Here is a 15,679-nt window from a genome sequence, read left to right on the forward strand (position 1 = left end):
ATGGCCTGTAGTGTAATACTCCTTGGCATACCATCCAAATATATTTCTATTACTAAGACAATCTTGGCAGGTACCAAGGCAATGGTGAGAGCGGATGGGAAATTAACCGACTGTTTCATTATCAATAAAGGAGTTACAGCTTGAACTTCGGAGCAATTATACGAAAATTGCAGATGTTTGGACACATAGGAATAAGGATCACACAGCTGGCTGCATATACGCATGACGATGCAGTTGTTAGTACACGAAGGATGTCATTAGAGAGAGTAGTGGTAGAACTGAAAGAAGGCTCTTAGCATATAGGACCAGAAATTAATGAATCAAGAACTAACTACATGAAATTCTGTAGGACAGGGGTCAATAACTTGGACAATTGGCCAACAGTAGGTTTTAATTTTCAGTATGTCGAGGATTTTGAGTACCTAGTGGCTAATATTAACAAAGTAGGTTCCATGTGTACTGACACAAAAACTCGCATTTTAAGGGTAATAGTTATTATCGTACTTTGGAAAGCTAATGACGTCTAGAATGGTAAACTAACAGCTAAAATTGATTATATATAAGATTATGATTAGAGCAGTTGTTACATATGGATGTGAAGCGTGTATACTAATCAACAAAGATGGAAAAGAACTCTGAATTTGAAAGAAGAAAACTACGGAAAATTTATGGAGGGTTCCAAAATAATGATTGTACCTCGACAGCAAGGACCAATTATGAGCTGCATCGTCTCAAACAAGGAGCTGATATTGTAAGGCTAATTAAAAGTAATAGAATGCCTGTCTGGGACATGAGGTGAGGATGGAGAACACAGTAACTATAGAGAAGGTCTTCCAGTGGAAACCGACAGGAAGAGAATTAAAAGGTAGACCACGTAAACGATGGCTGGACGACGTGGAAGAAAATATCACACTCCAGAAACCAGAGGATGCCGGCCGCTATGGCCGAGCGGTTCTAGGCGCTTCAGTCTGGAACCACGAGATAGCTACGGTCGCAAGTTCGAATCTTGCCTCAGGCATGGATGTGTGTGAGGTTAGTTAGGTTTAAGTAGTTCTAAGTTCTAGGGGACTGATGACCTCAGATGTTAAGTCCCATAGTGCTCAGAGCCATTTGAACCAGAGGATGGAGAGGGAGAGTAAACGAGAGGGCAGAATGGAAGGGAATTGTTAAGAAGGTAAAGAACCACGCAGTGTCAAGAAGCCATAAGAAGAAGTGATACAGGGTTCTAAGTGAAAGGAAGAGGGAAACCCTTGTCCCTATTACGGAAATTGTCTGCCAAAGTAATTTCACTTGCCTCCTTATAAACAGTGTCCCAGAATCCGCACGTACTGACAAATATCACAGTCTCGTCAAATTTCACCCCGCGTCCTTCGTTTGATAGAAAACAGTTTGAGTGCGATACATAGCTGGCGGCAGTGTTGTAGGATAGAAGCCCAATGTAGGACGAGGGTTTCCCTCCTTGGCACTGTTTTCAGTGGGACTCAGCAACACCAGCAGCAGCAGCAGCAGCAGTAGCAGCGTCACCCCTCAAGATGGCGGACAGATGGCTCGCCGAATTATCAAGTCATTTTGATGTTAGGATGCGGTAGGAAACCCGAAGAGACAACCTAGAATTATTATAATGCATGTAAAGCCTATGGAGTAAGTCAGTAACACCTTGCATGGTTCATTTAGTTACAAGAGATGTACAAGTTAATTCTATAAGACAACAGTCATTACAGTCTTACTTATTTATAATTAGTAATAGTGTAAACACTTAGTGCAGTAAACAACATCCTAGAGTTTAAATTCACGTCCTGGGGTAACCACAAATCGTAGATTTTCTTGTTGGTTCCGTGTGAAGCTCACCACACTATTTCTGGATGTGCGGCAGGAAAGTTTCGAACACATCCATCGTGGTTTCCTTTATGTATTTTGGGCATTGTTAACTAAGAAAACATTTAGAAAAATTCTTAGATGTAGAAGGAATGGTAGAACTTGGTCAGCGAGAATGCTGAAATAAGCGTCGTGATTCGAATTTCCAACCCCGGCTCCACACTTCATAGACTGCGCGTGAAACACCTCTCGGACCGTCGCTTCACACGACGCGTGGCCCCATTTGAAAAAAGAGGCGAAACTGCGACTCAGCGGATCACACTTCACGCCACTGAGCCTACGCAGATTCACGTGGCGCTGTGAGCAGTGACCTATTGCGAAGTAGAGGCTTCAAATGTCAATTTCATGGAGATCCCTTTGCAAGATTTGCTCATGCACTGGTTCAGAGGACCTGTCTTCACTGGCAGCAGCAATTGATGATGGGATTAAAGTCGACTGTCTTTGACAGGGTGTGACACTCGTCGCCGGTGCTTGTCAGTTGTATCATTTTGCGGCGACTGTTCTTACGCTGTGTTCATGATTAGCCATTTTTCTCTATGGCTTAGATTCCTGTTTTCTGTGCCGTTTTCACCTTTTGCGTGCTTAGTTTGCTTCATTTTTATATTCTCTCGTTTCGTCTATCAGGTTCAGTATCACATGTGTTAACCGAGTATTTGTACTGAACGTTGCCTTCTTGTGTATTTGATTGTCCACTTCTTTCTCTATTTCATCCTTCAAAGCTACCCAATTGTCTTGCATTATTTTCCTCCATTTCAATCAGTTGTTGCTTCATGCTCCCTTTGAAATTATCCACAATTAGTAGTTCTTTAGACTGTTCCAAATTCCATCTCCTTCAATTTTGTGCAATTACTTAAGTTTTAATCTGTAGGTAACACATGTTTTGTACACCTGTAATTGCTACAATTTTCTTGAAGTCTGATAGGGTGAAGTGGGCACAAGAGTAGTGCTCCTGACACGGTCGCCATTGGTCCACAGATGTCGCTGCCGCAGGAGGCTCGACTGAACCAGACGCGGCTGTACAACCCGCGCACCGTGGAGCAGCTGCAGCGCGACCACCCGTCGGTGCCGTGGCTGGAGTGCCTGCGGGCGCTGCTGCCGCCGCACGTCACCGTTTCCGGCGACGAGGTGCTCGTCGTGGCCGTGCCTTCCTACCTCAAGAGCCTCGAAGCCCTGCTCAGCCACACTCCCAAAAGGTACGTCTCGCACTGCCCGAGTTCTTCCTGCCACTGGGCACACAATTGTACAGTGCATCACGGAGGGTACAACATATCTGTATTAGCAGACTTTTCCTATTCCATTTGCGAATTAGGAACTGCCTTATCGTAGCACTGACGACGAGGGCTAGAGAGCTTGTATGTCCCTTGGAAGCTAAGAGCTATGCCTTCGGTAGCATAGCTAGTGACAAGTCTAACATAACTTTACAGGTTTCATCATAGGAGTCAGACAAAGTGTGCTTCACAGCACTTCATTGACTTTATGTTCCACCTCCCTCCAATTCTTTTCCATCTCCCGGTTTCCCTTCCAAAACGTACTTCAGCAGTTTAGGAGGCGGGAAACGTCGAAACACAGTGAGCTCCTCTATCGATGAGACAAGACAGTGTCACAGGCAGTCCGAAGCTCATATGACGAGGAAGGAGAGTACGTGAGTGAATACTAGGTCTTTAGGGATACACTGCTGTCGAATAGGTATATCCTCCCAAACACAAATAAAGCTTTTTTTCAGGCATGTCATTTGTATGTGAAGCCAATGAATCCTGTTCTTTGTCAAACAGGGTGAGGGCCAATGACTGGCTCCGTAAGTCTGATCCTCTCGTCCAGGGTATGGCAAGTCCAACAGAAGAGCTCTCGGAACTGCCAGATGAAGGTTGGTCATCGGCTTGAAAACACTACACTAGAAAACGTTTATCGGGTTAGAAAGCCAATAAATCAGTTTCAGACATCGCATAGGTTAACTGGAAGACAAACGCAGCTACGTAAAAGGTTAAACTGTTTGATCATAGATGCCTGGAACGTTCTCTACTGCCCTGGGGCTGCTGTGACTGTTGCATCCGAAATATAACATTATAAAATGGCTGTAGCGGCAGTATAGGAAACTAGATGGATAGGCAAAAGGGTATGCGAAGCAGATGGGCTATGTAGGAGGATCGTAGACAATTTGGGATGGGTATTGCAGTCAGTAAGAGCACGGTGAACGAAATAAGAGAGTTCGAAGCATTGAGCATACGTTTGTCATACATTACAATCAAGGAGAAAAGCTGTGACAACCTTTACCAATGTCCATGCCCATACTGAAGACAAGACAGATGCCGAAAACGAAGATTTATATGAATAGCCAGATCGAGTTTATAAATAAGTCCCAAAAGGGAACATCCATGTATTCATAGTTTATTGCAACGCAAAAGTAGGAAAAAGAAAGTGACGGGTCTCCGACGATAGGGAAGTAAAGCAAGCAAGAAGGAACCAACGATAGCGGCTTCAGGATGGTTGCACGTGCCGCTATAAAGAACATGATTATCTGCTCAACAACATTCCCATATAAGGAAGTTCATCTAGGGCAGGGGTGGGCAATTGTTTTGGCTCGGGGGCCACATTATAAACTCAGAGATATATACTGGCAGTATATATATATATATATATGCAGTATTCCCAAAAATTTTATGCAAATGTAAGTTTTCTTTACTTCTAATCACATATCACACACAGAGTTGCAATTTTGGGTGTAGCAGTGAAAGCGTTAAAATGCACTGATTAGTTAGGTTTACATTTCATAAAAGGTATCATAAAAATCATTAGATATAAATGAAAGAGTCAGAAGCAAGCGGGTATAAGTTTACTTCTTATAATTTTGATAAGACTAAAGTCACTTGTACCTCTTCCCTTCTGACGTCCTCAAATAAGGTAGTTGTGTTCAATTTCATTTATTTTGCTAATTTAATATCATCTCCAAGTACATTAAATTTTAAAACAAGTATAATTTGACAAATGCATCCTATCACAATTTTGCAAAACTTTTTCAAATCAGGAGTCAGATTGCTAATTGATATTCTCATCACAGCCTGCAAATTACTGTCTGTTAAACAGCTTCGGTATTTGCTCTTGTTGATTTTTCAAGCAAGAAAAGCTTTGTTCACAAATATACATCGATCCAAATATGGAGAACATTTTGCCTACAAATTTCTTGATACATGGACATTTTTCAGCTGACAAATATTTATAAACCTCAACTAAAGTTACAGCACTAAACATTTCTTTCACTGCGTGATCTGCCTGCATGTCAATAAGTTCAAGTTGCAGCTCCTGTGGTGCAGTGTCAATATCAGCAGTGATGGGATACGATAAAACATTAAATTGATGCTCAATTTTCTTAAAATCCTGAAATCTCGTAGTAAACTCAGCCTCTAAACTCGCAGATAATTCCTAATCTTAGCTGAAACACTTCCAGGTACTTTCTGTTTCCCTAGTAAAGGGAAAGGAAAAATTTGCCTTCATTTGCTTGCCTTGCAAACAGACCTAGTTTTGTTTTAAATGCTTTGACATGTGTCCACATTTCATGAGCAAACAACACCTTTCCCTGCAATGTCACATTCAGCTCATTCAGTTTTTCAAAAATATCAGCTGCAAACATTATCTCATATCTCCACTCTTCACATCCTATTTTTGCAACAAAATCATGAGATATCTCCTTATTGTCCAGAAATAAAATAACTTCATCCTGTAATGCCCAGACTCTTTTTAATACTTTGCGCAAGCTCAACCACCTGACACTGTTATGGTAGATAAAATCTTCATGTTCTGCCCCCACCTCCTCAAGAAGAGATTTGAACTGTCTGTGATGGAGTGCCCTTGCTCTGATTGTGTTCACAACACCAACAACAGGATCTACCATATGCTTTAAGTCTAGTGCAGTCTTGCAGAGGTTTTCCTGATGTAAAATGAAAATCCAAAATATCACTGTGTCTTCGGCTTGTAACTTGTTTTTTAAAAGTTTCACCATACTTATATTTTTCCCACAGAAAGCTCTGGCCCCATCTGTTGTAATGCTTACCATTTTGTTCCAGGATAAGTTACTTGTTTCCACACAATTAACAACACATTCTAACAAGTCCTGACCAGTGGTTCTATCTTTCATGGATACTATACCAAGTAATTCCTCGGTGATGACGAAATGTTCATTAATTCCACGGATAAAGATGATTACTTGTGCAGTGTCTTCAATATCTGTGCTTTCGTCCATTGCCAGTGAAAACCAAACAAAATCTTCGCTCATAGTCATTAGCTGGTCATAAAGTTCGTCACTTATTAAATCAATCCGCCGCGCTATAGTCCTCTTTCACAACGAAATGCTCTCAACTTTGGTTTTAACCTCAGTACAAAATACACTTGCACACTCTACTATGCACTGTTTAATAAACTCGCCATCAGAAAAAGGTTTGTTTCGTTTAGTAAGGTTATAGGCGACCGTGAAACTTGGTTCTGTAGCACTATTTTGAAGCGGTGTTTGCTTCGTAAATAACGCTTATTGCTTCTTCAAGCGTTTCACGAACTCCGCTGCTTTTATGTTTCGTTCTTCATCTGAAAGTTTGCAGCCAAAGTCACTGTGTTTTGTTTCGTGATGTTTCATATTGTACTCCTTGAATACGGCAACTGTATTATGGCACAGCAAACATGCGGCTTTATTTCCTGCATCAGTAAAGAAGTATTTGGTCGTCCAGTCTTCATTAAACAGACGGCACTTATCACCGACTTTACGCTTCTTCTTAGGAATCATGACTGCACTGAAGTAAAAAAAAAAAAAAAAATATTACGTTGTACTGCTGCACAGACAAAACACAAGTAAAAACACCCGAAAAAGAAGAAAATTGCTCTGAACGTCGTACTATTCACTCGGAGCGGGAGAAATACAGCGCTCCAATCAGCCACCGCGTTGAGCATAAATTTGCTCCAATAGCAGGATGCACAGTGCTATTTTACGTTCCCGTGGTGGCTGATGGTAGTGCTCCCATAATCCACCGCGCCCACGTGCAGTTACGTTGGTTGCGTGACTGTAGAAACATCTGTCGGTAGTACGCACTACCAAGTAGCGCAAACACTCGCGGATTATTTTAGTCGCGCGGGGCAGGGAAATTTTGTTTTCCCTATGATTTTTGTAAATGTCTTGGCAGGCCACACAAAACCCTTCCGCGGGCCACATAGATCGTGTTATGATAGACATGAAGCACAATGAAACAGTGAAAGATGTTGTAGGCCAACGAGACTTAACATCTGAGGTCATCAGTCTCGTAGAACTTAGAACTACTTAAACCTAACTAACCTAAGGACATCACACACATCCATGCCCGAGGAAGGATTCGAACCTGCGACCGTAGTGTACGCGCGGTGCCAGACTGGGGTCCCTAGAACCGCTCGGCCACACCGGCCGGCGGTGCGAGCAAAACTAGTCACAGAAAAGTTCAGGTTTGAAGAGAAAACAAAGAATGGAAACACAGGATTTCATGTGATAAAATTAAACGGTGAGGAAAAACGAAAGAGTTCGAGTCAGAAATAAACAACCGTTCGATGTACTACAAAATGCAGATCATAAAGAAGGCGTGGAGAAATGTGGCTCGCTGTGAAGACATCTGTGAGAGACTGCAAGCCGTTGCTTGCTTTAATCACAAATATGTCAGAGTGATACTAAATGTTATTATCTTTTCATGAAGAAAGGTATTATCTTCTCAATAACCTTAAAATCGTGAGGTACACCCTTAATTTTTATGGATCAAATTAGTGAATTTACTCATGGCACTTTTGTTGCCCATGTCTCTAGTCACTTTCAGAACTCAAATTAATAATGAAACTAATTAATTTGATAAGATTGGACCTATAATTGCTGGTGTATCCATGTAACACCACAATAAAATGAAAACAGTGAATGGTCGAGGAGGTATGAATGAGAACGGTGGCGTATTTAATTAATGAGAAGTTCTATTAATCCTTTTATAACGACAACGAGCTGATAAATCGTACACAAAAAAAATGACGAACACAAATCAGAAAGGGGATTGTGTGTGATTGGCATACATTGGAGTGGAAGCTATACAAATTCTCCCCTGAATTAAGGCCTTTTACAACGCAATCTGACATTGTTTACATGAATTCACTATGAGACCCAACTCTGTTCAGATGGAACCAACTGCTACCAAGTATACCACAAACTATATATCACCTGAGAACAGGGAGATGTGAATATTATTTGACACCCCTGCGCCGGTGCACAATCTGTTTAATGAACTTCACGAGAAAATATCCTTCACCAGTGTACTCGAAAACGAGGGCCGTCAGGTAAACTTCCTTGACCTGTAGCTCACAGTAGAAGAAAATAAAATCTCATTCAATGTTTGTCGTAAAGAAACATATATTGCTCAGATCGTACCTGCACCTTCCATGCAACCACAATCTCATGAAAACGCTTTCTTTCACTGTGCTACTCATAGAGCTACTTCTATTCCACTCTCGAAAGAAAAATTTGGCGAAGAAATTAATTTAATCAAAACGATAATAGTTAATAGCGAATGTGAAGCTGGCATAGTGGATGACATCCTTTAAAAAAAAACTGTTAAAAGTGTTACTACACTCGGCACCTATATCATTGAAGCCAAGCTAAAAAATGATTTTTCTGTTCCTTTCTTGGGGCCCATCTCCTATCATGTTCAACACCTTCTTCGTAATAAATACAACTGTAATGTACCTTTTCAACCAATAATAGTTTTTAAAAAATGTATTCGTAATTTAAAATTGACTCTTTCCTCTTTGGAAGACTCTGGCGTCTATAAGATTTTCTGCACCATCTGCTCTTCTTACTACATAGGACAATCAGGACGTGCCTTTACAATCATCTTTTAAGAAAAAATGGCACTAGCGCTAAAGCTGTTCACGACATCAACATTTTGTACACCGAGAAGAAAGAGCGTTGATTAGATATTCTTGAAGAGTTAGAAATTTCTAAACATATTTCTCGAATGATGGCCTCATTTTTAATGATCAGCTTCAATTACGCCATAAAAACTTCTTCAATGGCATAAAACCGTTACTTGATATTTGACTTCGTATTACTTCAAGCAGTTACCGAATTGTTTCTTCTACCTAAGTCTACTCATAATTTTTGTCTATCTAATGGCTTATACTGGCTGCGTTTCATGTCATAATGTTTCTCTACGTGCTGTCATTGAGCCCCGTTTGTAATTCTATAATGTCATTTTCAACCTTTAAACTGCACTTCTAAGCTCTTATGTACACAAAATGTTACCTTGTCTGCTATTGTCAAGCAAAATACTACCTTTTACTTCATGTACTAAATAATGTTCATAATAATATTCGTGTGTCCATATTTTGAATGTTAAGTAGCCAGTTTGTATTTGCGGCTACTAGGTGGCACTCTTGGTGTAATATTCACCTGCGCGCAGTTGCTAACGCGGGCGCCTCAGTCTGTTTCTACCTGGGGCTTGACATGAGTGAGCAACCCATAGTGGCTTGCCTTCCATATATTCTTTTTAAAAATTTTTCAACGAAAGCTTTATCACTTCATATTTATACGTGACATGTAAGTAATCTTTCTTTCTTGTACTGTTAGCCAGCACTTACACTTACATAAAAAAAATTCCCATAATTTCTGTACTTCTGTTAGAGGCCACTTTGAGTGTTTTACTGCTGATGAAGGCACTCATAGTAGGGCCGAAACCAAGTCAAAAGACTTAATTTCTGCGACCGAGGGCTGTTATTACTTTACTTTGCAGACGCTCGCTGATCATGCAGCCATGTTTAAAACTTTGAAATTTGCAGAAAATATCATGAGAGAATATCAGGCTGGATTTTGTCCTAATTATTTAACTAATGACAACGTGTCTGCTCTTAGGCAAATTCCTGCGAAATATTTGGAAGGAGATACAAAAATACAGGTAGTGTTCGTAGGTTTTCGTAGCACTTACGACAGTATTCACTGAGATAATCTCTATGAAATCTTGAAGGAATTGCGATTTCTAAATAAACTCATTGAATTGATTAAAGTACTTCTGAGTGAATCAGGAGCGGTAGTAAGAACTGTGGAACATACTCATAACCTTTCCCAGTAAGAACCGGATTAAAAAAGGAAAACACACTGCTTGTTTCCCTACAGAAAAGTAATAATTTTTGAGCTGAAGCTAAGCTACATATCCCTGGATATAGGTCTGTAATTCCGTGCACCCTGTCTTTAACCCTTTTTGTAGACAAGAGTGACCTGCGCTCTTTTCCAGTCCCAAGGGGCTGTTATTACGGAATGAAAAACATTCTTCATAAGTAAGAGCTGGCACAGGAGTTAATTACGCAATGTTTCCAATGTAAAATCCAACAGGTGTTTCGTTATGGCCTGGTGTCTTCTTTACTTTAAGTACTTTTAATTGTTTTACAGTGCCGGAAGAGCTAATACTAACATCGCTTATTTGTCGGTCTGCACAAGTCAGTCTTTTCTATGTTAGTATCGTCATGCATGAATACATTTTTAAATGTGGAATTGGTCATCTTTGTTACCTGTCTTCTCTCCTCAGCTTTCACACCAGAGCATTCATTAGAAACTGAATCCATTGCATGCACAGTGAACTGTCTGTCTGGTCACCAGCATCAGCTCGACTGGAGCTCAGAGGCAGATGGCGGTTCTACAGACACACCAGTCACACCACAACACAACTCGAGAATTTAGGGGTGCCACATCCTAATCACGGGACCTTCCACCTGGAATGTGGGAGCTCGGCTAGCTGTAATATCCTCAGACATATTTACCAACAATGAAACTAGGTGTAAAGTCTATTTTGCAGTCAGTGGTCACTTCGATCCTCTGTTTGCTGATATCATGAGTCACATATCATAGAAGTGAGTGTCCTGTTGGCAGTCCGCGTCTTCACAATATGATATTTCGATGTTGTAATTCGGCATCTTCATCAAGTGTCTCTGGAGACTGGTATTTAACCCCAGTCTTCAATCACAGTTAACTGATATTCGTTTTTTATACTGTACAGATTGCTAGCTTCAACATTCATCATCAACATAACTAGATCATCCAGAAAATTTGTCACTCACAGCCACATGACGCTAATACTGTGTAACATCGCCTCTAGCCTTCACCACAACCCCAACTCGGTGAGAAAAAGAGCCATATGTTTCTTCTGGTATCCTCCTGAGTACTGAGATGTTTTTTTAAAATATTTTAAAAACAACATATATGAAACGTGGGAAAAATAACTGAAATTGAGAAAAGTAGTAAAAAAATCCTACTGTCATTTGGGCATAAATGCATGTATGATATACTATAGTTTGGGTCTCAGGATAATCAAAGCTATTCATAAATTGTAATATGTAGATTAAGGATGTTGTTAGTGATAGTTTTCATTTATAACAGTATAAAATAATGTTTAACACCATCTAGAAGGAATACAGTAGTTTTTATTTCGGTGGTGAATTACAAAGTACAACTTCCACAAATACACATATCAACTGTTGTGAAATGCAGCAAAGCAGTTTCGCTGTGCATTTAAGCATAAAAACACTTTGCAAGTTACACATTTTGCTCAACAAAGCTTTTTACAGTTCTCTCTACGACATTTTTGAAATATTTTTGTCTCAATTATCTAAGGCAAGTGCTCTGTTTGCTTTTGGGTTTCAGGAGGTGGCATTGTTATTGGTTTCCTTCTTTTTGGTGCACTCGTCTCAGGTTCTTCTTGTCTTGCATTGCCATCATGAGTCTCTTGTTGCTCTTGATTACCTATTGTTTAGTTTCGGTTCAGAAGCTGCTGCACAAGCATCATCTTAAAAGCTCTCAGTAGTAAAATCTTTGCTGGAGTGTTGGATTTCTTCTGTTCCTCTTTGTACTGAAGCCAAGAATTACAAACTACAATATCTGTGAAATGGCATATTGTTCTTAGTGTCCATTTCTTGGTCCTTGCATGCATTGGGCAGTAGGAATTCAGTCTATCTGCCATATCCACACCACCCATGTTCTGGTTATAGTTTTTAATTACACTGGCTTTCTCAATATGTAAATATTTTCTCTCTTCCTTGGAACGCCTCTGGCATGTGTCACTAGGTTCAATGCCTTGTGCAGTGGAAAGCATTACAACACTTTTGCTGTCCATCCATTTTGTAACTGCCAACTTTTGATCACTTCTGACCAGCATGTAACATGAGCCTCATCCTTCGTTCTGCAGATCCTTATCTGGCCTTAGCCGGATCTGCTTGGGAACTCGGTTATTCATAATGGTCCCTGTAGACCAAAGGCCTTTCTCAAGCAGCAAATTAGCTCATTTCACAGATGTAAAAAATCTGTCATGGTAAATTATAGGGCCAGGATGTAAGGATCTTGTGGGCAGCAAGATAGAAGCAGTACAAATGCCATGCACAAGCAACTCCTGAGGAAATGATGTTTTGCCTTGGTAACTTACAAAGTCACATACTGTTCCGTTGGGATTGGCCTAAACAAACACTTTAATCCCAACTGGATTTAGTTTTCCTCTTACATACTGTTTGAAACCAAAGTGGCCTTGAAATGCAACCATCATTTCATCAACAGCAATGTGGAGAGATCTGGGTTGTAGAAAACAACCTACTCTGACCTTTTCTGGGAATGGATGCACTTTCCACAATCAATCCTTCCGTCTTTCATTTTCAGGTATGTCATTAAATACCACTTTTAGGGAATTCCTTAACTGAAAATACCTATCCCTAGTCATAGCCTCTGTTATATTAGGTATTTCCCATTGTTTTTGCCAATACATCCTTATTATAGGATACTGTAAGCAGGCCATCACCATATTTACAGCAAACCAACTCATGACCTCTTCTGCAGTTGTTCCAAGAGGCTTACCATGCAGCAAAGTGTATGTCTGATTTGTTTTCTCTGAAATGAGTGTAAACATAGAGATATCTACGTAGTTTCCCTGTTGTTTATAACTTCTGTAGCGTCCTAGAAACAATGTAATAAATGTAATATTTCCTCTAAGATGCACATTGACAAATAAATGTTACTGTTGGTGCAACTAAACACCTAACTTTTTGCAATTTCAGTAGTTCCGTTAAAAATGAACAACATTAAGTACAGATATATAAAAAGAACATTGTTAAACATACACTCCTGGAAATTGAAATAAGAACACCGTGAATTCATTGTCCCAGGAAGGGGAAACTTTATTGACACATTCCTGGGGTCAGATACATCACATGATCACACTGACAGAACCACAGGCACATAGACACAGGCAACAGAGCATGCACAATGTCGGCACTAGTACAGTGTATATCCACCTTTCGCAGCAATGCAGGCTGCTATTCTCCCATGGAGACGATCGTAGAGATGCTGGATGAAGTCCTGTGGAACGGCTTGCCATGCCATTTCCACCTGGCGCCTCAGTTGGACCAGCGTTCGTGCTGGACGTGCAGACCGCGTGAGACGACGCTTCATCCAGTCCCAAACATGCTCAATGGGGGACAGATCCGGAGATCTAGCTGGCCAGGGTAGTTGACTTACACCTTCTAGAGCACGTTGGGTGGCACGGGATACATGCGGACGTGCATTGTCCTGTTGGAACAGCAAGTTCCCTTGCCGGTCTAGGAATGGTAGAACGATGGGTTCGATGACGGTTTGGATGTACCGTGCACTATTCAGTGTCCCCTTGACGATCACCAGTGGTGTACGGCCAGTGTAGGAGATCGCTCCCCACACCATGATGCCGGGTGTTGGCCCTGTGTGCCTCGGTCGTATGCAGTCCTGATTGTGGCGCTCACCTGCACGGCGCCAAACACGCATACGACCATCATTGGCACCAAGGCAGAAGCGACTCTCATCGCTGAAGACGACACGTCTCCATTCGTCCCTCCATTCACGCCTGTCGCGACACCACTGGAGGCGGGCTGCACGATGTGGGGGCGTGAGCGGAAGACGGCCTAACGGTGTGCGGGACCGTAGCCCAGCTTCATGGAGACGGTTGCGAATGGTCCTCGCCGATACCCCAGGAGCAACAGTGTCCCTAATTTGCTGGGAAGTGGCGGTGCGGTCCCCTACGGCACTGCGTAGGATCCTACGGTCTTGGCGCGCATCAGTGCGTCGCTGCGGTCCGGTCCCAGGTCGACGGGCACGTGCACCTTCCGCCGACCACTGGCGACAACATCGATGTACTGTGGAGACCTCACGCCCCACGTGTTGAGCAATTCGGCGGTACGTCCACCCGGCCTCCCGCATGCCCACTATACGCCCTCGCTCAAAGTCCGTCAACTGCACATACGGTTCACGTCCACGCTGTCGCGGCATGCTACCAGTGTTAAAGACTGCGATGGAGCTCCGTATGCCACGGCAAACTGGCTGACACTGACGGCGGCGGTGTACAAATGCTGCGCAGCTAGCGCCATTCGACGGCCAACACCGCGGTTCCTGGTGTGTCCGCTGTGCCGTGCGTGTGATCATTGCTTGTACAGCCCTCTTGCAGTGTCCGGAGCAAGTATGGTGGGTCTGACACACCGGTGTCAATGTGTTCTTTTTTCCATCTCCAGGAGTGTATTTACCTCATGTGACGAAGTATCATTGGAATCTTCATCTTCTTCTATATCACTATTAATATGTATTGTATTACTAGGAGTATATTCGTCATCATCATCCAAAGCGGAAAGCTCAACGTCAGAGTTGTCCAGTGACAATAAGTATTCCACCACTTCCTCATCTAATTTTGAAAACACGTCATTTACAGATTAATTACAAATTTAAAATGTTAATTTCTTGAATGTATTACTCTATTGCTAAGTATGTTCATCTGTGAGAGAGACGGAGAGAATGTAGTAGTAGTTAGAAATGTACGAGAAGGCGTTACTGCATTGAAGCCTGAAGTATAGTACACTATACTTCATTGTTATGACGTCCCTGTTGCTCGAATTTTTAAATTATATACTTATTATTCTTAACTGAGACAATGTTCAAACATTAATAAAGGCGACATAATTTTTTCAGCCTTGTGAAAAGATATTTACTGTGTGCTTACTTCGAAATTCACCAGATCGGCGTGTCGGCTTCTGTCTGCACCCGCCATTTTCGCTACAAATACAACGAAAACGTTGAAACGGCTTTCTAAATAGTTACAGTAATGGCCACAGATGGCAGCACATTTTAAACCCAGTAGCAGCCACCCAGGAACGTGCTGCTATCTAGTGGGAATTTTTGAACTTTCAGGATGCGGAGTATAGTATACTACACTCGGGGACTTACGAGTATGCCACACAAAGCTCAAGATACTCGTTGATTATCATAACTACAGAACCACCAAATTGCGGAGGTGTTCTCATTTATGTTTCTCCTGCTGTCACAAACAGCCTCAGACGTTTGCTATGCGCTTACGATCGGTTGACCTAACGGGCCAGTAGAGATGAAGCCGTGTGTCTGAGGAACAATTGCATGTAGCTTTTTAAACATCGCTGTTATCACTTTAGCAGATCGGAGTATCCACAGCAGACTCAAGCTGAAATGTAGAACAAAGGGCAACACTTTGCCACTGACAACGTTGAAGTAAACTTAATGTTCCAAGTGACCTGACTGGGGTGAGGCAAAGTCACGGTACAGGAAAGGCCCACAAAATATCACAGGACCACCTCAGGCCTGAACTGCTTCCCCACACAGCACAGTTTGAACGCGACGTACAGCGGTCAGCGCACTTGGCACCTCACGCGATTTCATCTACATCTACATACATATTCCGCAATCCACCATACGGTGCGTGGCGGAGAGTACCTCGTACCACTACTAGCATCTTCTCTCCCT

General features: G+C 41.8%; 1 protein-coding gene across 1 annotated transcript in view; it reads left to right on the plus strand.

Annotated features, from left to right (window-relative positions):
• Window positions 1-15,679, plus strand: part of LOC126162760 (neprilysin-2-like) — a 219,531-nt gene that overhangs the window by 98,089 nt on the left and 105,763 nt on the right. Inside the window, exon 7 of the mRNA XM_049919448.1 lies at window positions 2,851-3,068. Coding sequence (XP_049775405.1) covers window positions 2,851-3,068 — 218 coding nt within the window. The remainder of the gene's footprint in view (window positions 1-2,850; window positions 3,069-15,679) is intronic.

The sequence above is a fragment of the Schistocerca cancellata genome, chromosome 2 (genome assembly GCF_023864275.1).
Source record: "Schistocerca cancellata isolate TAMUIC-IGC-003103 chromosome 2, iqSchCanc2.1, whole genome shotgun sequence".
NCBI lineage: Eukaryota > Metazoa > Arthropoda > Insecta > Orthoptera > Acrididae > Schistocerca > Schistocerca cancellata.